Source organism: Salmo salar, chromosome 19 (genome assembly GCF_965601325.2).
Source record: "Salmo salar chromosome 19, fSalSal1, whole genome shotgun sequence".
NCBI lineage: Eukaryota > Metazoa > Chordata > Actinopteri > Salmoniformes > Salmonidae > Salmo > Salmo salar.
The window spans coordinates 64,228,201-64,255,756 of NC_138309.1; the positions used below are offsets into that span (position 1 = coordinate 64,228,201).

Sequence of the window (27,556 nt, forward strand, 5' to 3'; positions counted from 1 at the left end):
GTTATAGTGCAATTAATGCTGGCATGCGTCTAAAAAAATATGTTGTTTGCCCCACCAAGATTTACATGCTAAAATTGCCACTGGGATCTGGTATACCTCAGATCTAAATCGGATCGGTATTGATTTTGGGGGGAAAATGACTGGGTGCTGTCGGTCTCGGATGGGAATTTTACAGATCCAATTAGGTTCGGATCTCAATTTTGGGATCCGAAAAGACCTCTACCTCCAATTCCTATGATATTGTACGACCATTAATCCATTTGTAATGTAATGTAATATAACGTAACATATCATACTAAATGGGGGGGATCAAATTTACATCTCAAATGTTAGGCATTGCCCTGAGGCCAGGGTTCCTGCTGACACCATGGAGGAGAATGTCATGGCCCAGAAGTTCCTGCTGTGACTGCTGGGCTGGGGTCCGATGTCTCTCCAGGTGCCTCTGTCTCGTCATTTAACATTCAAACAACCATGTTCTTGACACCTAGAATCCAACCAACACAAATACTGCAAGCACTGGTTGAAAAGCAGCCATAAGTAGTAAGACAGAGTAAGTGGAGAGACATTTGCTGCTGTTCAAATGTGGATTGGATTGGACTGTGACTGAAGGAGTGGGATGTGTCTATGTTTGTATTTGCATGTCGTTTTCTCTGCCTTTTACCCGCAATGGATTGTTTTATTTTCTCGTTCACTACCCAGTACAGTAGGTGGCGGCAATACAGTTTATATGTTGTAGTCTGCCAATAAACGTCAAAGAAGAAGAATCAGCAGAGAGGAAGAGGCGAAGCGAGAGGGGTATACTCCGCCCAAAATTCGTCTACAAAAATAAGACCTTGAAGTGAGGAAGTTTTGTATGGAGGTCAACAAAAAATGAAATTACTAATTTGCTATGTGAGGCTTATTTGATCGAATATAAGTGTCGTAAATGTTAGGTTGTTACGAATGCACTGATATACGTGGACGACCGTGGCATTTCGCCAACTTAAAAAATGTACTTCTATCTTTGACGAAATGTATGTCCATTGTTAGTGGCCACTCGACCGTCTTGTCTATATAATAGAACATCTTTGGTGACCGGTCGAAACAAGGAAGTGAAATTCTTGCTTTAAAACATCTTGCAAAGTGAAGAATCCTCATGTTTTAAACTTAGTTAACGGACTGGACAATGCTTTTCCATTCGTTAAAGTTAACAAATTGACCGTTTTAACGTGAACGATAACCTTTGATCTTATTTTGAAATGTTTTATGAGTTGATCAGTTCGATGGCTGTATTAGTGCGCTCGAAATTGATTCGTTGTGCATTAGTCATTACAATTCTCTCCATTATTATAGCCACTGGACAAAGTCTTGGTAAGCTACATTATGAATATTTCAAGTGAACCATTGCTTTGACTACTGAACTGATAGCCTAGCGGTGATGTGTCCTTCCATAGTGATAGCCCTTTTTAAAGTTCATTAAACTTCCCGTTCTTGGTGGGAAAATAACTTCTTAGCCTATGTTCAGAAACAACTTAATGGAATATGAACAGCCCATGGCTATTTCTGACGAATGTAGATGGATCATGTTTATCGACTGATTGTTATGAATGTGTGTAGACCAACAGCGCTCTCGTGTGACCGATTCTGTGCTTTCTACCTTGTGTAACAGAGCTCCTCGGGATGCTGCGTCCTTTACCCAGTGTGCTTGGAGTCCTGTCTTTGGGTGGAATGGCCCTGCTTTGGAGGGACATAAGCTCGAAAGTGAAAGGGGAGAACCGGACTTTGAGCAGTCTGCTAAGCCAGTATTTTGCCGTGAAGGTTGTGGGTTGGCTGGGTAAGCGGCAAAGAGGGAAACTGGAGGCCGATACGCAGAATATACGGCAAGTTCAGGAGGAAACTCTTCTAAAGCGCCTGCGCAAGACCGCTGACACACGTTATGGAAAGCAGTATGATTTTAGCTCAATTAAAGGTAATCATTCCACGTTATTATAAGACACTTGCATAATAAGACACATTTGTTAACTTGCACGATATAGCCACCAATGACCATGCACGTTCTGCTCTCAGCATATTCGACCTCAGCAAAACCTTGTGATGTAAGGTCATTATGCCAGTGATATAACTTTTTGCTAAGTGATTGACTGCCTCTGATCTGATGACATGCTTGCGATAACTCACATCACGTTTCCTCAAATTGCAATAAATTGTATGACGTAGGCTAGCCCAAGAATGTACTCTTTTAAAAGTGGTGTAGATGAGCCTACCATTACTAATGCCTTTTCAGACTGTAAATCAGATTCAGTCTTTTACGATTACCTCTTGATGTTACCAAATTAAAATCTTGATACCAACCTGGCCAGATAGTTCGATTTGCGTCAGTTCTGCCGTCAACCAACCTGGCCAGACGGCAGAACTGACGCAAATCATACTATCAATCAACCTGGCCAGGTAGTATGATTTGCGTCAGTTCTGCAGTGACATTCTGTGATTGGTTTGCGAGACTGGTCAGCCGATTTAGGCTACGTCAACTGCAGCAGTGTATTTGATCTGTGCATGTGCCAGCAGCTCAGAGAAGGGTGTATTTGCTCCGCAATTCTGGGCATTCCTGCATCTCCCGGAACCCCTCTTTATACTTCTATTGGTCCATTTTTAACTTAGGACAGGCGTGAGGCAGGGGCGCTCAAGCACAGTAGGTGGCGTTAATGCACAACGTTGGATGCCAGCTGCGGATGAACCCCTCAGATGAAGGGGTGGGGCAACGGATATTGTCCATCGGTGTATGGCTAGCTAGCTGCCACCGTGCCTTCTTCAATGGTGTTCACCTGTGGCATCCAACGTTACATTATTGTGCATTAACGCCACCTACTTAAACGTAACTTAAAAATATACCCCGCCTGTCGGGCACTGTTTTCCCGCAGTTCTGTTAACGGCGAGGGAAGGTGTTTGGCGGGATTGACTCTGTGTGTTAGCTAGCTAACTAGCTATCAAGCTAGTTAGCACACAGTGTTGCTCCAGCCTCCTGCCTGCTGTGCTAGCGGGAGGTGGGGGTGACCGGTAGGGTTGCACATGTTCGGGAATATTCAGAGGTGGAAACTTTCCTTGGGAATTAACAGGAATATATGAGAATTAACGGGAATATATGAGAATTAACTTCTTTGGACTAGGGGTCAGTATTTTGACATCCGGATGAAAAGCATGCCCAGAGTAAACTGCCTGCTACTCAGGCCCAGAAGCTAGGATATGCATATTATTAGTACATTTGGATAGAAAACACTCAGAAGTTTCTAAAACGGTTTGAATGATGTCTGTGAGTATAACAGAACTCATATGGCAGGTGAAGACCTGAGAAAAATCCAACCAGGAAGTGGGAAATCGGAGGTTTGTAGTTTTTCAAGTGATTGCCTATCCAATATACAGTGTAAATGGGGTCATATTGCACTTCCTAAGACTTCCACTAGATGTCAACAGTCTTTAGAATGTTGTTTCAGGCTTCTACTGTGAATGGGGAGAGAATAAGAGCTATTGGAATCAGGTGTCTGGCAGAATGGCATGAGCTCAGTCAAGGGCGCAGCCATGAGAGCGAGCTGAGTTCCTTTTCATTTCTGAAGACAAAGGAATTGTCCGGTTGGAATATTATTTAAGATTTATGATAAAAACATCCTAAAGATTGATTCTCTACATCGTTTCACATGTTTCTACGAACTGTAATTGAACTTTTTTGACTTTTCGTCTAAACTTAGTGCTCGCGCATTTTGCATTTGGACTGAACGCGTGAACAAAAGGGAGGTATTTGGACATAAATATGGACTTTATCGAACAAAACGAAAATTTATTGTGGAACTGGGATTCCTGGGAGTGCATTCCGATGAAGATCATCAAAGGTAAGTGAATATTTATAATGCTATTTCTGACTTTTGTTGACTCCACAACATGGTGGGTATGGCTTGTTTTGGTGCCTGAGCGCTGTACTCAGATTATTGCAAGGTGTGCTTTCGCTGTAAAGCTTTTTTGAAATCTGACACAGCGGTTGCATTAAGGAGAAGTTAATCTTTAATTCTATGAATAACACTTGTATTTTTAATCAATGTTTATGATGAGTATTTCTGTAAATTGATGTGGTTCTCTGCAAAATCACCGGATGTTTTGGAAGCAAAACATTACTGAACATAACGCGCCAATATAAACTGAGATTTTTGGATATAAATATGAACTATATCGAACAAACATGCATGTATTGTGTAGCATGAAGACCAATGAGTGCCATCAGATGAAGATCATCAAAGGTTAGTGATTCATTTTATCTGTATTTCTGCTGGAAAATGGCTGTATGTATGTTTTTTTGTGACTAGGCGCTGACCTAACAATCGCATGGTATGCTTTCACCGTAAAGCCTTTTTGAAATCGGACACTGTGGTGGGATTAACAAGAAGTTTATCTTTAAAATGGTGTATAATACCTGTATGTTTGAGGAATTTTAATTATGAGATTTCTGTTTGAATTTGGCGCCCTGTCATTTCACTGGGTGTTGTCAAATCAATTCCGTTACCGGGATTGGCGCGGGAAGGGATCACTAAGAGGTTAACCTAAATATATGCAAATTAATATCAATACCATTTAAATGTAGATGTTTTTTGCATTGGATATATTTACCATTTTCATATGGAGACAAACATAAACATTTTACCTCATCATAAGTAGACATAATTGGAAATGATTAAATCCTTCCAATAAAAATAAAAACAATTTAGTTACAAATTGAACTTTAATTAAATGAGTTGACTCTTCACATGGGATGATTTCACTGAACAAAAGGGAATATTGAATGATCCATCGCATCTCCCAATAATGTTTTCAACATACATCTGTAAAACGATAGTCTAGAAACTAAAGCTTTGGTTGTCTTCCTCTCAGGCTTCCATGTCTTCTCCCTGGACCTCCTCAATGTCCAATTCTTGAACATCAGACTCTGAGGCCTCATCTTCACTGTCACTTTCCAACCTTGTTGAGGATGGCTCATTGTCAGGCTCAAAAAGCCTCAAATTTGCCCGGATGGCCACCAATTTTTCTACCCTTATATTGGTCAGCCTGTTGTGTGCTTTGGTGTATGTTCCCAAAGAAGGACCAGTTGCGCTCTGAGGCGGCTGATGTTGGTGGGATTTGGAAGATGGTGGAGGCAACAGGGGAAAGAGCCTCAGATCCACAAAGGATCTGGCGAGACACGGTAGTGATGACACCATAGGTTTTGTTGATCTCTGCACCAGACAGGATGCTCTTGCCAGCATACTTGGGGTCCAACATGTACACTGAGGCGTGTATGGGCTGCAGGCAGAAGTCTTCACGCTTTTTGATGTATTTCATCAGAACTGCAGTTTCCTCTGCTTGGAGCAACAGTGAAGTGGGCAGGGCAGTCCGGATTTGTTCTCTTACATCTGCAAGCAGAGTCTGAACATCAGACAGGATGGCATTGTCTCCCTCAATCCGTGCAATGGCTACTGCTATAGGTTTCAGGAGTTTCAGGCTGCTTACCACTCTCTCCCAAGATATATCATCCAGGAGGATCCTCTTGATGCAGCTGTCCATATCGGCAGACTGTGATATGGCCATTTCTTGGAGAGACTCCTTCCCCTCCAGGAGACTGTCAAACATGATGACAACACCACCCCAACAGGTGTTGCTAGGCAGCTTCAATATGGTGCTCTTATTCTTCTCACTTTGCTTGGTGAGGTAGATTGCTGCTATAACTTGATGACTCTTCACATACCTAACCATTTCCTTGGCTCTCTTGTAGTGTATCCATTGTTTTCAGTGCCATGATGTCCTTGAGGAGCAGATTCAATGCTTGACCAGCACAGCCATTGGGTGTGATGTTAGGGTAGGACTCCTCCACTTTAGACCAAGCAGCCTTCGTGTTCGCAGCATTGTCTGTCACTAGTGCAAATACCTTCTGTGGTCCAAGGTCATTGATGACTGCCTTCAGCTCATCTGCAATGTAGAGACCAGTGTGTCTGTTGTCCCTTGTGTCTGTGCTCTTGTAGAATACTGGTTGAGGGGTGAAGATGTAGTTAATTATTCCTTGCGCATGAACATTCAACCACCCATCAGAGATGATTGCAATACAGTCTGCTTTCTCAGATTTTTCTTGACCTTCACATGAACTCTGCATCCAGCAAATGAGTAGATAAAGCATGTCTGGTTGGAGGAGTGTATGCTGGGCGAAGAACATTCAGAAATCTCTTCCAATACACATTACCTGTGAGCATCAGAGGCGAACCAGTTGCATACACAGCTCGAGCAATTCATCCACATTTCTCTGACTATGTTTCTCCATTGAGTCAAAAAAACTTCTGATTCCAGGGGGACCATGAGCTGTTGCTATCGATAAGGTGTCTGATTCATCATTTTCACCTTGAATAGAAGTAGAGGGACTTTTGTCAGAGGTTGCTTGTTGTGAGCGCTGAGGGAACTTTATGCACTTGGCCAGATGATTCTGCATCTTTGTTGCATTCTTCACATATGATTTGGCACAGTATTTGCAAATGTACACAGCTTTTGTCCTTCTACATTAGCTGCAGTGAAATGTCTCCACACATCAGATAGTGCCCCTGGCATTATCCTGTAAAGATGAGAAAAAAATGACTAAAAACAAATACAATTCCATGTACAGATAAATAGTTAAGCAGTTAGATTAAATAACTCCTTTGTAAGATAAATGTTTTAAAATTAAACATGTATGGAAACAGGTTATTAACACTCCTCAGTTAGCAGGCTCAAGCAAGCCAAGACCCATATGGTAGCAAAAACTAGCAGAAATTGTTAACAAGATAGAAATGATTTAAACACACTTTGTAGGCTACTATTTACCAATGGCCTACAATAAACCATGTATGTCACATAAAATATTTTCACCCCACCCAGTATTATAATCAAAACTTACCAGAAAGCATGTCCTTGGCTCAGACAGTGTAGTAGTGTGGGCACAATAGCATCTCATTAGTGTGCAAGATCTTGAGAATCAGCTGTACATGTGATGGAAGAATGCACTGTGCATCCCGGGCTTAAAACATTTCCCGACGGTTTCCAACCTTTTGCAACCGGTAGACAGTGTCCTTCACCCCTGCCTGTCGGGCACTGTTTTCTCGCAGTTCTGTTAACGACGGTGAGGGCAGGTGTCCTTGGCTCAGACAGTGTAGTAGTGTGGGCACAATAGCATCTCATTAATGTGCAAGATCTTGAGAATCAGCTGTACATGTGATGGAAGAATGCACTGTGCATCCCGGGCTTAAAACATTTCCAGAAGGTTTCCAACCTTTTGCAACCGGTAGACAGTGTCCTTCACCCCTGCCTGTCGGGCACTGTTTTCTCGCAGTTCTGTTAACGACGGTGAGGGCAGGTGTTCGGCAGACGAGACCAAAGGACACTGACTATCGGTATCTCCCGCTAGCTAGCAGGACTCTGGGTTCATGCAGAATCCAAATGGGGGGCTCATGCATGAACCAATGGGATGCTCTAGGAAGGGTTGTTCATTTTTTATATTTTTTTATATAACCTTTATTTAACTAGACAAGTCAGTTAAGAACAAATTCTTATTTGCAATGACGGCCTACCCCGGCCAAACCTGGACAACGCTGGGCCAATTGTGCACCGCCCTATGGGACTCTCAATCACGGGAACCAGAGACTTCAGTGACGCCTCTTGCACTGAGATATAGTGCCCTAGACCGCTGCGCCAATGCCCGGCGAACCCAAAGAGTGGTTCCCTGACCGGGAATCGAACCCGGGCCACGGCGGTGAGGGCGCCGAATCCTAACCACTAGACCACCAGGGGTTCTAGGAGGGGTTGTTCATGAAGGAACCAATGGGAGGCGCGGGGGGCTGGGTGTGTATAAAATCGAAGTATAAAAAGGGGTTCCTGCAGATGTTGGCTGCAGTCAAATCAAATCGGTCACATGCGCCGAATACAACAGGTGTAGACCTTACAGTGAAATACTTACTTACAAGTCCGTTAACCAACAATGCAATTTTAAGAAAATACCTAAAAATGTAAAAATAAATAAAATAAGAGTAACAAATTAAAGAGCAGCAGTAAAATAACAATAGCGAGGCTATATACAGGGTGTACATGTACAGAGTCAATGTGCAGTGGCACCGGTTAGTCGAGGTAATATGTACATGTAGGTAGAGTTATTCAAGTGACTGTGCATAGATATTAAGTTACTGGGATCTGCCAATAGTGTGCAGCTGCAGCCCGCAAGGGCGTTCCTGCATGTGGGCATTCCTGTATCTGCCTGACAGGAGGGGAGGAGAGGTGAAGGAAACTGTCTACCGGTCGCCCCCGCCTCCCGCTAGCAAAGCAGGCGGGAGTGACACCGTGTTATAACTAGCTAGCTAGCACACCGTGTTGTACCGGAGAAAACCATGCCTGACAGGCTGGGGGTGACACTGTGTGCTTGCTAACTAGCTAGCTTGCTTGTTAGCACACGTTATCGCCCCGCCTCCTGTGTACCTGAGAAAACCATGCCTGACAGGCAGGGGGCTAGGGTGACACCGTGTGCTAACTAGCTAGCTTGCTTGTTGGCGACACCGTGTGCTAACTAGCTAGCTTGCTTGTTGGCGACACCGTGTGCTAACTAGCTAGCTTGCTTGTTAGCGACACGTGTGCTAACATTCTAGCTAGGAAACAGTGTCACCCCTTCTCGTACATACTGGAGAAAACTGTGCCTGACAGGCGGGGGCTAGGACGACACCGTGTGCTAGTTAGCGTGCTAGTTAGCAAATGGTGTCGCCCCTACCTGTCAGGCACAGATTCCGCCCTAGCCCCCACCTCCCACCTGCTGTGTACCGTACTAGCTGGCTAAGCTAGCACACAGGTTCCTTCGCTCCCGCATGCCGAACACCTGCCCTCGCTGTCGTTAACCTCTATGGGCTAGGTGGGACGCAAGCGTCCTACCCGTGGTGCACTCCATCAACAGCAGGTGCATTTCAAGAGCGACAAATTTGAATCCAAATAAATGTCAAAATTCAAATTTTTCAAACATACAACTATTTTACACCCTTTGAAAGATAAACATCTCCTTAATCTAACCACGTTTTACGATTTCAAAAAGGTTTTACGGCGAAAGCATAAATTTAGAGTATGTTAGGACAGTACATTTACAAGAGTTGTGTGTAATGTTTTGTCAATTCAAAGACAGGGTCACCAAAACCATAAAACCAGCTAAAATGATGCACTAACCTTTTACAATCTCCATCAGATGACACTCCTAGGACATTATGTTAGACAATGCATGCATTTTTAGTTCTATCAAGTTCATATTTATATCCAAAAACAGCGTTTTACTATGGCATTGATGTTGAGGAAATCGTTTCCCTCCAATAACCGGCAGTCAAGTCAGCACCACAAATTAAATAATTAAAATTAGAAAACATTGGTAAAATATTATATTGTCATTTAAAGAATTATAGATTTACATCTCTTGAACGCAATCAACTTGCCAGATTTAAAAATAACCTTACTGGGAAATCACACTTTGCAATAATCTGAGCACTGCGCCCAGAAAAATACGCGTTGCGATACAGACTAGCCGTCATGTTGGGGAGATCTAAAATCGAAAATACTATGTAAATAATCCATTACCTTTGATTCTCTTCATCAGATGTCACTTCCAGGTATCACAGGTCCATAACGAATGTAGTTTTGTTCAAAAAAGCTCATCATTTATGTCCAAAAATCTCCGTCTTGTTAGCACATGATCTAAGCCCGCCGGACTTCACTTCATGAACGAGGGGAAAAAATATATTTACGTTCGTTCAAACATGTCAAACGTTGTATAGCATAAATCATTAGGGCCTTTTTTAACCAGAACATGAATAATATTCAAGGTGGACGAATGCATTCTCTTTTATAACGTATTGGAACGAGGGTACCCAACATGAACTCGCGCGCCAGGTGTCTAATGGACCATCATCGTTCCATGGCTCTTGTTCGGTCAGATCTCCCTCCAGAAGACTCAAAACACTTTGTAAAGGCTGGTGACATCTAGTGGAAGCAATAGGAAGTGCCAAAATATTCCTCAGCCCCTGTGTTTTTCAATGGCATAGGTTTAAAGGTAATACAACACATCAGGTATCCACTTCCTGTCAGAAAATGTCTCAGGGTTTTGCCTGCCAAATGAGTTCTGTTATACTCACAGACACCATTCAAACAGTTTTAGAAACTTTAGGGTGTTTTCTATCCATATATAATAAGTATATGCATATTCTAGTTACTGGGTAGGATTAGTAACCAGATTAAATCGGGTAAATGTTTTTATCCAGCCGTGCAAATACTGCCCCCTAGCCTTAACAGGTTAACAGAACTGCGGGAAAACAGTGCCCGACAGGCGGAGGCGAAGGACACTGTCTACCGGTGTACGGCTAGCTAGCTACCATTGTCGCCCCGCCCATTCTTCTGTGGAATTAATCAGCAGCTGGCCCCCACCGTTATTGTGGATTAACACCACCTACTGTACAGTAGCGCCAACGGCTTCTTCCTGTCCTAGCATAAAAATCAACCAATCGAAGTATAGAGGTTCCTGCAGATGCAAGAATGCCCACATGCAGGAGTGCCCCGAATTGCGAGCCGCAATTGCACCCTTCTCGGATCGACTCGCAACACCAGCCACATTACACAATAAAGGCAAAAAGGTTCTGACACTGCTACAACTTTGTCTGAGCCTACGACCGCACGTACCGGTACTTAATTTGCAGACTTAGACCATGTCACAGTCAGCCAAGACGTCTGACAATTGTTTACAACCTAAGAATTTGTCTACGACGTTGAACTTTGGTCTGGGAAGGCAAAATCGTGGCATAATTAGGCTAAAATCGTACAGCCTGCAAAGGCGTTTGTTTTTCCAGAGGTAGACTGTTTTGGCTGCCAGAGCCATTCAAATACTCCATCTAAATGTTCATGGATTCTCGATTGCTATACGATTCTAGAAAGAAAGCCCTTTTTTATATCACATCAAAATGAAATAATTTCACAAATGCAAAATATACTCTTAGTGTAGACTGTTTTAACCCGCTTTATCACAGTTTCAGGCGACAGTATTTTTCAGTTACAACACATTTTGGGCGGCCTTCTTCTGTTCCACACAGGTGTTCGGAGCATGCTAGATGGTAATGCTGGATAGCTAATTAGCATAAGTTGTCGTCTCGGTCTTCCGTTTGTCTTCCATAAACACGTGCTACAACATGGAGCTAAACCTAAAGGCAAAGACTGTGCTAAAGGTGTGTAGTAATTTAACCTTTTATTATTAATTCTCGTTGATATGGAAGATACCTTCATCAATAGGCATTAAAGGTACACTACAGTTCAAGTTTGGGGTCACTTAGAAATGTCCTTGTATTTGAAAGGAAAGGATTTTTTTTTTTGTCCATTTAAAATAACATCAAATTGATCAGAAATACAGTGTACACATTGTAAATGACTATTGTAGCTGGAAACGGCAGATTTTTTTTAATGGAATATCTACATAGGCGCACAGAGGCCCATTATCAGCAACCATCACTCCTGTGTTCCAATGGCACAGCTGAAAACTGTTGTTAGCAAATCCAAGTTTATAATTTTAAAGGCTAATTGATCATTAGAAAACCCTTTTGCAATTGTTAGCACAGCTGAAAACTGTTGTTCTGATTAAAGAAGCAATAAAACGGGCTTTCTTTAGACTTGTTGAGTATCTGGAGCATCAGCATTTGTGGGTTGGATTACAGGCTCAAAATGGCCAGAAACAAAGAACTTTCTTCTGAAACTCATCAGTCTATCCTTGTTCTGAGAAATGAACACTATTCCATGCGAGAAACTGCCAAAAAACTGAAGATCTCGTACAACACTGTGTCCTACTCCCTTCACAGAACAGCGCAAACTGGCTCTAACCAGAATAGAAAGAGTGGGAGGCCCCGGTGCACAACTGAGCAAGAGGACAAGTACATTAGTGTCCAGTTTGAGAAACAGACACCTCACAAGTCCTCAACTGGCAGTTTCATTAAATAGTAACCGCAAAACACCAGTCTCAACGTCAACAGTGAAGATGCAACTCTGGGATGCTGGCCTTCTAGGCAGAGTTGTAAAGAAAAAGCCATATCTCTGTCCAGTGTCTGTGTTCTTTTGCCCATCTTAATCTTTTCTTTTTATTGGCCAGTCTGAGATATGGCTTTTTTTTTGTGTTGTACGGTCTCGAGACCACATATTTGGGTGTCTCGGTGTAGGATGTAGTTTTATAACCCAGCCCTAGCCTGTGGTTGACCAATTAGAATTCCTTGCAATACAACTGGGCCAATGGCCAAATAAGAGGTATCCTATTTCAGGCTCAATGGTCCAAATCGTTTATACATTGAGAACTTGCAATGTAGCTATGAGTCCCTGAGTGAAATTCCATGTCACTGACCCATTGATCATTAATCCCCCATTACAGAAAAAACACTATTTCCATTGATCATTAGTACTCTATTGACTTTTAGTCCTCTTGACCTTTAGTACTCTATTGACCTCTCGTCCTCTGTGTTGTGTATTATCTTCTCTTTTTTATAAAACACAAAGGGCCAGTGGTGTAGTGGGCATTTTTTTCAGTGGGCATTGCTTATACTCACTTCTTAATCCCTACTGATGCGTATCAAAGTAGTGTAGTGGATGTATATGATTTATCAATTATGTAGTACAATAGAGAAATCATGCACAAAGTACCCTACAGTCGTAAAGCACGTGAAATATATTCACGTGGGCACCGCACACACAGCCTAGTTTCAGCAGAATATCATCTGCAGGCAGCAAGCGTGTGCAGCGTTCAACTGGTTTTGGGATGGAGCAGCTCACAGAAGAATGACATCGGTAGCTGGTAGGGTAGGAAAAACGTTTAAACTTATGATATCTGCCAGTAAATGCTAACTAAGGCAACAATGGATATGCAAATCATGTGTTGAAAATGTTTAATCCAATGTGTTGGTTAATAGGCTATTGTCATCATGTGCTGTTTGCATCAGTGGCGTCGACATGGATGGGCCTGGGTGGACAGAGGCCCACCCACTGGGGAGCCAGGCCCTGACAGGCCTACCCAATCAGATTGATGTGGTTTAAGCATTGTTGTGGACTTGTGGACATTTGTCTTGTCTATTAAAAAAAAGTGTAATTTTGAGAGTGAAAATCGGATAAATCTGTAGGAAAACTCATTAAAACAACATAGGAAAACAGGATTTTTCACACCTTTCCTTCGCTGAATGAGCCATTTGGGAACATTTTAGCAAAATTAGAATATACCCACTTCTTCAGGCACCACTTCACCACTGCATAGGGCTGATGGAAAGACAGCAGTCACACACATCATGATGTTAAAAGGATGAACTCGGACATAATAAGCCAGTAGGTCCCAATCATAAGAATACAAAAACACAACCGTTAAAAAAAACAGTTCGCGTTTAGCACACAAAGTAACCGGTGACCTAAAGTTTAAAGTGAAACTGACAGCATTTTAACTACTTTGCAGATATGAAACGCTCCAGCAGGTATATCTCTCTGGTCACACTCAAAGCCAATTCCTCCTTTGGCCGCCTTTCCTTCCAATTCTCTGCTGCCAATGACTGGAACGAACTGCAAAAATCACTGAAGCTGGAGACTCTTATCTCCCTCACTAGCTTTAAGCACCAGCTGTCAGAGCAGCTCACAGATCACTGCACCTGTACATAGCCCATCTGTAAACAGCCCATCCAACCATCTCATCCCCATACTGTATTTATTGATCTTGCTCCTTTGCACCCCAGTATCTCTACTTGCACATTCATCTTCTGCACATCTACCATTCCAATGACAAATTGCTATATTGTAATTACTTCGCCACCATGGCCTATTTATTGCCTTACCTCCCTTATCTTACACACACACAGTGAGTGCAAATGAGGTGTGTGTGTGTGTGTGTGTGTGTGTGTGTGTGTGTGTATATTTTTATATATAAACAAACATACAGTAGAAAAATAAATAAATGTATAAATAAATGTATTTATTTTTCTACTGTATTATTGACTGTATGTTTGTTTATTCCATGTGTAACTCTGTGTTGTATGTGTCAAACTGCTGTGCTTTATCTTGGCCAGGTCGCAGTTGTAAATGAGAACTTGTTCTCAACTAGCCTACCTGGTTAAATAAAGGTGAAATAATAACAAATAAAACGAACAGACAATCAACATTTCAGTCACAAATATCAAATTCCCAGTTTATGCCTCAAAACCAACTTTATAAGAAGTTTTAAAAATAGGTTCTATTTGACACAACGTTCCATGATGTACAGTAAGTCATTGTTGGCAGAATAGATGGATGCAGCTCAATGCACGATTAATATAATTCACCAATACATTTCTTGGTAGCCCCAAAAAGATTGCTATAAGGTTGTAAATCCCAGCTGGCCTGGTACATTGTTTGCTGCCTCCATTCTGGATGCACTGTTTCAGTTTCAATGACTCAATATTTTGGACAAAAACAGACATGTAACTAAGGCTGGGAATGTCAATACAATCAAACTAGCAAGGGCGACGACCACAAGTCTGTCATAACATGGCTAATAGGTTAGCGTATCTATTTATGTAGCAAACTAAAAACACAGAGGCTAACGTTAGCTAGATAGCTAGCTAGATGATAGGAGGATGTCATGCCATTGGAGGAGTGGCTGAGTAACAGCATTCTTCCCCTCATGTCGTTTTTTTGATAGCTATACACAGCTAGAGATGCAGGTGCCATTTGGTTAGCTAGCAAGAACTTGAGCGACTGTTATACATTTAGCATATCTCTTGCGTTCGCAAATCCACTCTGGCTGTCGACTCCGATTTTAGAGCACTCTCATCTGTGTGCCAGAGCGCAAAACAATGGATGAATTTTACGAACGTGCAGCACCTGCTGAAGATGACCGGTGTCCATAAATGTAGACAAAAAAGTAATAGTTAGTCAACAACGCTCTAGATAGCATGTAAACAACATAACCAGCTCTGCTACAGCAAGTAAAATGGTCAGAGTGAGGTGTTCTCTTTTGTGTCTGGAAGTAGCTAGCTGGCAAGCTAGCCAACTTTACCCAGTTAGCTTGAGTGCTTGGTTGGGACAAGCAGGCATTGGCAGGCAAGCTGCTGAAGGACGAGGAGGAGGCTACAATTCCCCATCGTTTAGCAGTATAATTTTGACGGCCAACTAGCTGTGTCTATCAAATATCCCTTCATTAGATTTTAGCTCATCTCGCTCTGCTAGCATTAGTTGTTGATGTGCATAACTGAGGGAGAGAGAGCGTACCTTTTCATGGTTGTTTGATCGATAGGACTGTAAAGTTCCCAAATGTAAGAGGACTCCTGTGGTGTTAAAATATTTGCAGAAATCCATTCAGGTGTATTTTGTGGCTTTTGGCAAATGCGCTCTAATGATGTAAAGTCACGCTGTTGCAACTGCCTGTAAACTCACAGTCCAGTTCAAAGTGAATGATGGCAGGCCCGTGTGGCAAATGGCGTGTTTGTATAAAGGTCTACTGTAGCTCTGATTGGCTATAGCGCACCAGTCTGTGTAGACTCCGGCCCTGGACAAGACAGTGTTTTATTTACTGCAGTGTCTATTAATTATCCAAACGCATGCCCGCTTTCCCACTCTATAATGTTATAGAATTTTCACAAATGCCTCAGTATACCTAATTCCCAAACATTCCAAGAATTTATGAAATTGTGCAAATGACCATATCTAAGTGATCGCTTGTCAGAATATATTTTTTTTAAGTGTCATTCTTCCTGGGAGTGTATATGAACAGATTGTAATAAGATTTCATGTTGCTAAAATGCTGTCAGTTCCACTTTAAATTCAACAATGTTTCACACCTAAGTTATTTTCAAAGAGATGGCTAACAGCAAGCATGTTGCAATAAAAATAACAGTTCCACTCACCAGATGATGATCATTTGAAGCTTAACTTCTTGTTGAAAGTTATTCTTGAAAAGGGAGAAGCTAATAAATTAGCTACAACATCCTCTTTGATTACACCTACTGCAGCCGCTGCAAACTAACCACCAACAAAAGCTAGCTAGCTAGATCGTGGGAATACTACTGCTTGCAATTGCGCAGTGACCTGTTGTCCTTCAAGAAATGTTGCCCTAATAAGGTTGAATGGCAGATGCCTTTTATCTAGTTTCTGGTGGCCTAGCCAATGACTTAGCTAGCTAAATATATCTCCCCAGAGACCAGCAAAGAAAAATTCTGATTGGATATTTTTTTCTCTTCAGTGTTCACCCTTTCCTTTCCAGCAAAAACTGAAAAGATTAAATCAAACATCATTGAAAATAAGATTATTATTATTATTATTATTGGAATCATTATTTTATAAATCCCTATCCCTTCTCTGAAGGCATAGAAGGCCCATTCTTCCCCACAGTGTTTGGGTTAGTAAACATTTCTAGAGTGGATCTTTTTCCCCTCAGCATCCATTTTCACTATTCTGACTGTCTCTAAAGAATCCATATGAACACAGAAATACTGGACATTTTGAACAAAACTACAATTGGACTGACATATTTCTGGTCTCGGTCTTGACTCGGTCTCTTATATTTTTGTTCAGTGTACAATTCAGACAATGTTCTGTGTCCTCAGACTGTGAGGCCTTTCGTACACGTCACCCGGTGACGACGTATGAGCACTATCGTGAGCTGGTGGCGCGAGTGGCGGCTGGAGAAGAGAAGGTCCTCATAGCTGAGAAACCCCTTATCTTAGCCATGACATCGGGTACATCTGGAGCCAGTGCCATGCTGCTGAGCACCAAGGACACCAACACAGAGTTCTTCCTACAGGTCAGTCAGTGGAAATACTCCCTATTAGCCCCAATGACAATTTTCCTTAGCTACCATTACTTGTTGGCATGTGTTGTGGTGAAATCAAAGCTTTCACCTATCCAACTGTAAATACTGTGCTTATAGGAAGAGAGGATGACCATTTTTATTTTGGTCATGACTGTGTGTGTTTGCGTGTTTTGTCCTTGACACTCTCACTGTGTGTGTGTGTGTGTGTTTCCCTCCACCCCAGGGCGTGGCTGTGTGTCTGGATGCCATGCGGCGTGCGTTCCCGGCCACCGACAGCCTCCAGCGCACGACCAAGCTCTTCTACTCGCCCACCTTTCGCCAGTCTGAGGCAGGCATCCCCATTGGGCCTAACTCCTCCACCCCGGCTTCGTCCCGCCACATGCTCAACCTATACACCACACCCGCACCCGCCTTCCAGGTAGGCTTGGCATCAGGGTTGTGTTCATAAGGGCACGCTGCAGCAAAATGTTTTGCAACGGAAAGGAAAACACTTTTCTTATTGGAGTTCATGTAGTATGTCTTTTCTGTTTTCTTCCTTTTTCCTTTCTAATAAACAAGACCCAGAATAGAATAGTGCGTTTTGTCAGTTTCGTGAGACCTGAAAATGTGCCTTCTGTGTTTGCCTTGGCTTTCTGGGCATCCCCAACGTACACATGCTTGGAGTGGCAGAGGGTCAGTGCCTTGCTCAAGGGCATAACGGCGGAAGAAACAGAATGCTGTTGTCACAGAAAACATGTTTTTCAAATTGGAAAGTGTAAATATGCTACTACGATAAACAGGGAAACAAAGGTTATCATTATGTGTCTTTGTGAACTTGAACACACTTCTATATTACTATAATTATGGTGCCAACCTCCCATCCAGGTGCCCAGTGAGAGAGACACCCTCTACCTGCACCTCCTCTTTGCCCTCAAAGACCCCAGTGTGGGCACCCTGGAGTCCAACTTCGCCTCCACTGTCTTTTATGCCTTCAGTGCTCTCCAGGTACTGTAGCTAGAGATAAACACACATACAAGGATTGGGAAAGCTGGTTTACTATATTGTGTAAATACTGTATAGTTATACTCTTATGTAAAGAGTACATAGGATAATCCTCCATTGCAGCACTCTTATTACTGTGTAATTATTTATATTTGACGATGCCATCTTCTGTCCGCCCCTCTCCCCTCCCCCAGGAGCGTTGGCAGGAGCTGGTGGAGGACATTAAGCTGGGTCGGGTCAGCCCTGCTCTGGCCCTGGAGCCAGGGGTGAGGGCCAGCCTGGAGGGCCAGATGAAGCCAGACCCGGAGCGTGCCACCCAGCTCCTGACCCACTTCCAGCAGGGCTTTGTGGGCATCGCGCGGCGCCTCTGGCCCCAGCTCAACCTGGTGCTGGCTGTGGACTCTGGATCTAATCAGATCTATGGGGAGATGCTGCGGGAGCGCTACTGCCAGGGGATTCGCTTCTACTCACCCTTCTACGCCGCCACCGAGGGTGAGTGCACAGGAGACTCATCACCTTGTGACATCAAGAGTATACAGTCTTCATCTATTGAGAATGACAATGTAACAGTGGCCCTGTCTGTGTGTCTGCCTCTTACAGTGCGTGTGTGTGCATGTGAGTGTGGTAGTTGGTTGAAGCCAAAATTATAGCAAAGACCATAACATAATCAGTGCTTGATTTAGACTAAAATAGGTGCCGGTACTCATTTTGGGTGCCAGTACTGTTTATAGTATTCTCTCGGGTATGCAATCTGGTTTCCACTCAGGTTATGGATGTTTCACTGCAACCTTAAAGGTACTCAATGATGTCACCATTGCCCATGATTCTAAGCAATATTGTGCTGCTATTTGTATTGACTTGGCCAAAGCTTTTGATATCGGTAGACCATTCTGTTCTTGTGGAAGGAGTATTGGTGTCTCTGAGGGGTCTTTCGCCTGGTTTGCTAACTACCTCTCTCAATGAGTGCAGTGTATAAAGTCAGAAAATCTGCTATCTCAGCCACTGCCTGTCACCAAGGGAGTACCCCAAGGCTCGATCCTAGGCCCCACGCTCTTCTCAATTTACATCAACAACATAGCTCAGGCCGTAGGAAGCTCTGTCATCCATTTATATGCAGATGATAGTCTTATACTCAGCTGGCCCCTCCCCGGATTTTGTGTTAAATGCTCTACAACAAAACTTTCTTAGTGTCCAACAAGCTATCTCTACCCGTAACCTTGTTCTGAACACCTCCAAAACAAAGGTCATGTGGTTTGGTAAGAAGAATGCCCCTCTCCCCACAGGTGTGAGTACTATCTCTGAGGGTTTAGAGCTTGAGGTAGTCATCTCATACAAGTACTTGGGAGTATGGCTAGACGGTACACTCCTTCTCTCAGCACATATCAAAGCTGCAGGCTAAAGTTAAATCTAGAAATAGTTTCTTCGATTGTAATCGCTCCTCTTTCACCCCAGCTGCCAAACTAACCCTGATTCAGATGACCATCCTACCCATGCTAGATTACGGAGACATAATTTATAGATCGGCAGGTAAGGGTGCTCTCGAGTGGCTAGATGTTCTTTACCATTCGGCCATCAGATTTGCCACCAATGCTCCTTATAGGACACATCGTTGCACTCTATACTCCTCTTTAAACTGGTCATCTCTGTTTTCCCGTCGCAAGACTGGTTGATTACTAGCATGGTGCCGACAGAGATGGTCGCCTCGCTTCGAGTTCTTAGAAAACTATGCAGTATTTTTTTTTTAATGTATTATTTCTTACATTGTTACCCCATGAAATCTTAACTTCTTTGGGATAGGGGGCAGTATTTTCACGGCCGGATAAAAAACGTACCCGATTTAATCTGGTTACTACTCCTGCCCAGAAACTAGAATATGCATATAATTAGTAGATTTGGATAGAAAACACTCTAACGTTTCTAAAACTGTTTGAATGGTGTCTGTGAGTATAACAGAACTCATATGGCAGGCCAAAGCCTGAGAAGATTCCATGCAGGAAGTGCCCTGTCTGACAATTTGTTGTCCTTCTGTTACATCTCTATCGAAATTACAGCATCTGTGCTGTCACGTGACACTTTCTAAGGCTTCCATTGGCTCTCTAAAGCTGCCAGAAAGTGGAATGGGGTGTCTGCTGTCTCTGGGCAAAGTATAGGAGCAGAGTTTGTAAGTGGTCAGCCTGGGGACAGTGAGACTGGAGATGCGCGGTCACGAGAACTCGCCATGTTTTCTTTCTCTCTTTGAATGTTGCCCGGTTGGAATATTGGAATATTATCGCTATTTTACGAGAAAAATAGCTTTAAAATAGATTTTAAACAGCGTTTGACATGCTTCGAAGTACGGTAATGGAATATTTTGTCACGAAATGCGCTCGCGCGTTACCCTTCGGATAGTGACCTGAACGCACGAACAAAACGGAGGTATTTGGATATAACGATGGATTATTTGGAACCAAAACAACATTTGTTGTTGAAGTAGAAGTCCTGGGAGTGCATTCTGATGAAGAACAGCAAAGGTAATCCAATTTTTCTAATAGTAATTCTGAGTTTAGGTGACCCCGAAGTTGGCGGATGTCAAAATAGATAGCCGTGATGGCCGAGCTATGTACTCAGAATATTGCAAAATGTGCTTTCGCCGAAAAGCTATTTTAAAATCGGACATAGCGATTGCATAAAGGAGTTCTGTATCTATAATTCTTAAAATAACTTAAAATAACTGTCAACGTTTATCATGAGTAATTTTAGTAAATTCACCGGAAGTTTTCGGTGGGTATGCTAGTTCTGAACATCACATGCTAATGTAAAAAGCTGTTTTTTGATATAAATATGAACTTGATTGAACAAAACATGCATGTATTGTATAACATAATGTTCTAGGAGTGTCATCTGATGAAGATCATCAAAGGTTAGTGCTGCATTTAGCTGTGGTTTGGGTTTATGTGACATATATGCTTGCTTGGAAAATGGCTGTGTGATTATTTTTGGCTATGTACTCTCCTAACATAATCTAATGTTTTGCTTTCGCTGTAAAGCCTTTTTGAAATCGGACAATGTGGTTAGATTAACGAGAGTCTTATCTTTAAAATGGTGTAAAATAGTTGACTGTTTGAGAAAATTGAATAGTGGTAATTTAGTTGGTTTTGTATTTCGCGCAGTGCGATGCCATTGGCTGTTGGCTAGGGGCTCCGCAGGCGGAACGGGGTTCCGCTAGCGGAACGTCTGTCCTCAACAGGTTAAGTCTTATTACATACAGACGCGAAGATCTATTGGATATAAGAGCAACGTCAACTTACCAACATTACGACCAAGAATACGATTTTCCCGAAGCAGATCCTCTGTTCGGACCACCACCCAGGACAATGGAGCGAAGTCCAGTAGGCGATCCAAAACAATGACGTCGCAGACGAAGCAGCCACCTGGCCAGGCTCCATAGACGTGCACACCGCTCCTGAGTATACTACTATCCAATGTCCAGTCTCTTGACAACAATGTAGATGAAATTCGAGCATGGGTTGCCTTCCAGAGAGACATCAGAGATTGTAACATTCTGTTTCACGGAAACATTTCTCTCTCAGCATATGTTGTCAGAATCGGTTCAGCTACCGGGCTTCTCCATGCATCGCACCGACAGAGATAAACACCTCTCTGGGAAAAGGAAGGGCGGGGGTGTATGCTTTATGATTAACGGCTCATGGTGTAATCATAACAACATACAGGAACTCAAGTACTTCTGCTCATCCGATCTAGAATTCCTTACAATTAAGTGCCGGCCATTTTACCTACCAAGAGAATTCTTGTCAGTTATAGTCACAGCTGTGTACATTACCCCTCAAGCAGACACCAAGATGGCCATCAAGGGACTAGACTGGACGATATGCAAACTGGAAACCATACATCCTGTGGCTGAATTTATTGTAGCTGGTGATTTTTAACAAAGCAAATTTCAGAACAAGTCTACCTAAATTCTATCAGCATATTGATTGCGTTACATGCATGCGCAATACCCTCGACCACTGCTACTCTAACTTCCGCGATGCCTACAAAGCCCTCCCCCGCCCTCCCTTTTGCAAATCCGACCATGACGCCATCTTGCTCTTTCTGTCTTATAGGCAGAAACTCAAACAGGATCTACCAGTGACAAGAACTATTCAACGCTGGTCCGACCAATCGGAAGACACGCTTCAAGATTGTTTTGATCACGTGGACTGGAATATGTTCCGGTCAGCCTCAGAACAACATCGACCTATATGCTGACTCGGTGAGTGTGTTTATAAAGAAGTGCATTGGAGATGTTGTGACTATTAAAACCGACCCTAACCAGAAACCGTGGATGGATGGTGGCATTCGCGCAAAACTGAAAGTGCGATCCACCACATTTAACCATGGAAGAGGTCTGGGAATATGTCTCAATATAAACAGTGTAGCTATTCCCTCCACAAGGCAATCGAACAAGTGAAATGCCAGTACAGGGACAAGGTGGAGTCGCAAATTCAATGGCTCAGACTCGAGACATAGGTGGCAGGGTCTACAGGAAATCACGGACTACATAAAGAAATCCAGCCCCGTCACGGACACCGACATCACGCTTCCAGACAAACTAAACCCCTTCTTTGCCTGCTTTGAGGATTATACAGTGCCACCGTCGATGCCCGCTAACAAGGACTGCACCCCCCCCCCCCCCTCTCCTTCTCCGTGGCTGATGTGAGTAAAACATTAAAACGTGTTAACCCTTACGAGGCTGCTGGCCCAGACGGCATCCCTAGCCGCGTCCTCAAAGCATGCGCAGACCAGCTGGCTGGTGTGTTTACGGACATATTCAATAGCTCCCTATCCCAGTCTGTTGTCCCCACATGCTCCAAGATGGCTACCATTGTTCTTGTACCCAAGAAGTCAAAGATAACTGAACTAAATGACTATCGCCCCGTAGCACTCACTTCTGTCATCATGAAGTGCTTTGAGAGACTAGTCAATGGTCATATCACCTCCACCTTTCCGGCCACCCTAGTCCCACTTAAGTTTGCACACCACCCAAACAGATCCACAGACGACGCAATCGCCATCACACTGCCATATCCCATCTGGACATAAGGAATACCTATGTAAGAATGCTGTTTATTGACTACAGCTCAGCATTCAACACCATAGTACCCTCCAAGCTCATCAACAAGCTGGAGGCCCTGGGTCTCGACCCCGCCCTGTACAACTGGGTCCTAGACTTCCTGACGGGCCGACCCAGTTGGTGAACGTAGGTAACATCTCCACTTCGCTGATCGTCAACACTGGGGCCCCACAAGGGTGCGTGCTCAGCCCCCTCCTGTACTCCCTGTTCACCCACGACTGCGTGGCCATGCACGCCTCCAACTCAATCATCAAGTTTGCAGACAACACAACAGTAGTGGGCTTGATTACCAACAACGACGAAACAGCCTACAGGGAGGAGGTGAGGGCACTCGGAGTGTGGTGTCAGGAAAACAACCTCTCGCTCAACGTCAACAAAACAAAGGAGGTGATCGTGGACTTCAGGAAACAGCAGAGGGCGCACTCCCCTATCCACATCGAAGGGACCACAGTGGAGAAGGTGGAAAGTTTTAAGTTCCTCGGCATACACATCACAGACAAACTGAAATGGTCCACTCACACAGTGTGGTGAAAAAGGCGCAACAGCGCCTCTTCAACATCAGGAGGCTGAAGAAATCTGGCTTGTCACCCAAAACCCTGACAAACTTTTACAGATGCACAATCGAGAGAATCCTGTCAGGCTGTATCATAGCCTGATTCGGCAACTGCACCGCCATCAACCGCAAGGCTCTCCAGAGGGTAGTGAGGTCTGCACAATGCATCACCGGGGGCAAACTACCTGCCCTCCATGACACCTACAGCACACGATGTCACAGGAAGGCCATAAAGATCATCAAGGACATCAACCACCTGAGCCACTGCCTGTTCACACCGCTACCATCCAGAAGGTGAGGTCAGTACAGGTGCATCAAAGCTGGGACCGAGAGACTGAAAAACAGCTTCTATCTCAAGGCCATCAAACTGCTAAACAGCAATCACTAACTCAGAGAGCCTGATGCCTACATTGAGACCCAATCACTGGCCAGTTTTAATAAATTGATCACTAGTCACTTTATACAATGCACTCTAAAAAAAAATCTTATATTACTCATATCACATGTATGTACTGTATATACTCTATTGCTCCTTCCCGATGCCGCTTGGCCATCGCTCATCCATATACTTACATCTACATTTTCTCATTCACCCCTCCTAGATTTGTGTGTATTAGGTAGTTGTTGGGGAATTGTTAGATTACTTGTTAGATATTACTGCACTGTCAGAACTAGAAGCACAAGCATTTTGCTACACTCGCATTAACATCTGCTAACCATGTGTATGTGACAAATACAATTTTGATTTGATTTTATGCTTATTTATAAAACCCTCTTAGGCCTCACTCCCCCCTATCTGAGATATCTACTGCAGCCCTCATCCTCCACATACAACACCCATTCTGTCAGTCACATTCTCTTAAAGGTCCCCAAAGCACACACATCCCTGGGTCGCTCCTCTTTTCAGTTCGCTGCAGCCAGCGTCTGGAACGAGCTGCAACAAACACTCAAACTGGACAGTTTTATCTTAATCTCTTCATTCAAAGACTCAATCATGGACACTCTTACTGACAGTTGTGACTGCTTTGTATGATGTATTGTTGTCTCTACCTTCTTGCCCTTTGTGCTGTTGTCTGTGCCCAATAATCTTTGTACCATATTTTGTATTGCTGCCATGTTGTGTTGCTACCATGCTGTGTTGTCATGTGTTGCTGCCTTGCTATGTTGTCTTACGTCTCTCATTATGTAGTGTTGTGTTGTCTCTGTTGTAGTGATTTGTGTTTTGTCATATATTTTATTTATATATTTTTTTAATCCCAGCCCCCGTCATTGTAAATAAGAATTTGTTCTTAACTGACTTGCCTTGGTAAATAAATCATATTGAATATATTTAGGTGCAGGAATTCCACAATACTTTTGAGCTAATCGGCTAAAGAGGTGCAGGGGGGCTCAAGCAGTAGTAAATCTGAGGTGCCAGTGCTCAGCCCCGGTGAGCACCAGCCCAAGTCAAGCACTGAACATAATTTAGATGGTACTACACGTGTGTATCTGGGTCTCTTTTATTTGTGTCTCTGTGTTCCTGCCCTCTTACGTTATGTCTCTGTGTTAACATCGCTGTGCCCCTGCAGGTCTGATTGGGGTGAACCTGTGGCCTGAGGAGGAGCGGAGGAGGTACTTGCTGTGTCCTCGCTCCATGTTCTGTGAGTTCCTCCCAGAGGCCAGTTTGGACCAGGAGACACCCGAGAAACACACACTGCTCATGGAGGAAGTGCAGGAGGGACACAGTTATGAGCTGGTCGTCACCAACGCATCTGGACTCTTCAGGTAAAACATCATTGTACTTTAAAATATGCTAATATCAGGTATTTTGACTTCCATTGGTTTTTGGTTGGAGAAATCATTACATTTTATGAAGAATCAGACTTTAATGTAACTTCAAACCAAGTTACTGAGCAAAGTCACAATCCCTTTCAGAGACCTTAGGATGATTTGGGCATGAGATTTAAAACTTGCTATTATTGGGTACATTGACTTCCATTGGTTTTTGGTTTGAAAAATTCTAAACTTGGCCAAAAAAATGGCAGTGGCTTAGTGTAAAAAAAAATGTGTGGATTACACTCTGTCCTTGTCCATAGACTGCTTACAAGGTAGGGAAACAAATATAACATTTTGTAAATTGAGTGAACTATCCCTTTAACTGAAGCTCCTCCTGTTGTTATCCAAGCACTGCATTTGTGTTGACTGATATGTGATTTGACAGGGATATCTCTTTTTTTTTTTGTTGTCTCATAGATATCGCATGGGAGATATAGTAAAAGTGGTTGGCTTCCACAATCAGTGTCCAGTTGTAGAATTTCAATACAGGTACAGTACTGCATCCGGTGTGTACCTTATCTGTACGTATGTGGGTTTGTGAGAATACCTTTGTGCTGATGGGGATAGATGCTGAGGGGATGGTATTTGTGCCTGTGTGTGAGACAGTTCTAAAGTACTCTGTGTGTGTGCTTGTGTGTGTTTGTTTATGTGCATGACCGGTGTGTGTGTAGGCGGGGTCAGATGCTGAGTGTGCGGGGGGAGAAGGTGTCTGAGGTGATGTTTCTGGGGGCTCTGAAGCGAGCCATCAGCCAGTGGCCCGGGGCTCAGCTAGTCGACTACTGCTGCGCAGAGAGCGCCATAATGGGTAAGACGGCTCTCTACTTGCTTTTGTAGTAGTGCCAATTGGTGTAGGGTGAAGTTGTTCCTAGACGCTGATCTTAGGTCAGTATTGCTTTTCCCCCCTCTAATGGTTAAAGTTAGGATTTGGGGAGGGAAAGCTGATCCTAGATCTGTACCTAGGGGAAACTTCACCCCAGAGTAATGCTGGGGTGAAGTTTTACTGGAACCGTATGATTTGGATGTTCCCTCAAAGGGGGATTAGACCATTGAAGATATTGTATGTGGGCTCCAGATTGATTTGTGCAGTGGTTGATCATCATGTATCTGTTGCAGGAGAGTCATGTGGCGGTTCTGATCCTCACTATCAAGTGTTTGTGGAGCTAAAGGGGGTGAGGAACCTGACAGAGGAGCAACGCTACAAGGTAGGGAAACGTTTGTGTTCAGTTTCACTTGTTTCATTTCTGTACCCGTCAACATGAGTTTGAGTTCATTTCTTTCTGTTTGATGCCAATTGCTGGAGAACGTATTCCATAACTTGTTGTGGTTATGTGGTTATGATGGAAAATAATATATTGCTCCTGAAATCCCTTGTATTTTGGCCCTCTTCTCTTTCTCACTCTCTAACTCCCTCTTTCACACACACTCTAAAATACCCTCTCGCTTGCTTGCACACACATACAAACAAAACAAAAATATACACATACACCCCACCTGCACCTGTTCACCAGTTGGACCAGTGTGTCCAGGAGGACTCGGCCGTCTACAAGTCGTTCCGGTTCAAAGGCAGCATCGGACCAATGAGAGTGCAGATGGTGGCAGAGGGTGCATTCAAGGAACTGCGTAAACAAATGATGGCCTTCTCCAACACCTCGGCCAACACGTTCAAAATGCACCGCGTACTACGCAGAAAGGAGTACGCCGACTTCTTGTTAGGGAAGACCATCTGAACGGCATTATGGGAAATAAACTTGAGTGGAGACGTGTGTGTTGTGCACTGCAACCGTGGAGAGGAATATTATTCTCTATGAAAGTGAATGTCATTTGTTGACACAGTCATTTTAGGAGAGAGGCAATCTGTGAAAATGACAAATTACAACTCGTTTGGTAACCCACTGAACAGCTACAGCGACAAGTCCAACTGGTTGTCTTGTCAACATTCTCCACCCCTTACATGGTGGAAATCAGTATCTTTCCCTCCAAACTTAGACAAAAAAATCACTCAAGTCTTTCGACAATAATGGAACAACTGATTGTAAATCCACAGGCATCTAATGCCCACTCCTTCAGTGAAGACGATTTTCTTGCTCTTTTGGACAGTTAAAGCTGTGCTGGATAAACTTTACATACATACAATATTTATGGACATTATAATATGTTACATTTTGCTTTGCCCCCATCATGTCCAACTTCATGGACTGACTTTGCCCTTTGAACCTTGTCTTGTACAACAATGATTTTTATTTGCAAATAAAAGTGCTAATACTGTATTCTGTTC

The 27,556-nt window shown here is 43.3% G+C and overlaps 1 protein-coding gene and 1 non-coding gene across 3 annotated transcripts; one reads left to right on the forward strand and one right to left on the reverse strand.

The window, feature by feature from the left end:
• Positions 1-772: 772 nt before the first annotated feature.
• ghdc (GH3 domain containing) lies at positions 773-27,548 on the forward strand. Of its 2 annotated transcripts, none has more exons than XM_014158542.3 (11): positions 773-838; positions 1,649-1,948; positions 16,614-16,810; positions 17,043-17,237; positions 17,684-17,803; positions 17,995-18,292; positions 25,035-25,230; positions 25,699-25,770; positions 25,953-26,086; positions 26,395-26,483; positions 26,790-27,548. In XM_014158542.3, exons 2-11 carry the CDS (start codon positions 1,660-1,662, stop codon positions 27,006-27,008), a joined length of 1,809 nt encoding a protein of 602 aa, XP_014014017.2. In that variant the 5' UTR covers positions 773-838; positions 1,649-1,659; the 3' UTR covers positions 27,009-27,548.
• On the reverse strand, positions 7,732-7,803 carry trnae-cuc (transfer RNA glutamic acid (anticodon CUC)). The gene has a single exon. It is a non-coding gene; the product is annotated as a tRNA-Glu (tRNA).
• Positions 27,549-27,556: the final 8 nt, after the last annotated feature.

Excerpts from the sequence above, each read along its gene's own strand:
- ghdc (XM_014158542.3), top strand. The coding sequence starts at position 1,660 with ATGCTGCGTCCTTTACCCAGTGTGCTTGGAGTCCTGTCTTTGGGTGGA. Across the intron at positions 17,804-17,994 it reads ATGCCTTCAGTGCTCTCCAG|GAGCGTTGGCAGGAGCTGGT; the intron begins GTACTGTAGCTA and ends CCCCTCCCCCAG. Across the intron at positions 26,484-26,789 it reads CAGAGGAGCAACGCTACAAG|TTGGACCAGTGTGTCCAGGA; the intron begins GTAGGGAAACGT and ends CCTGTTCACCAG.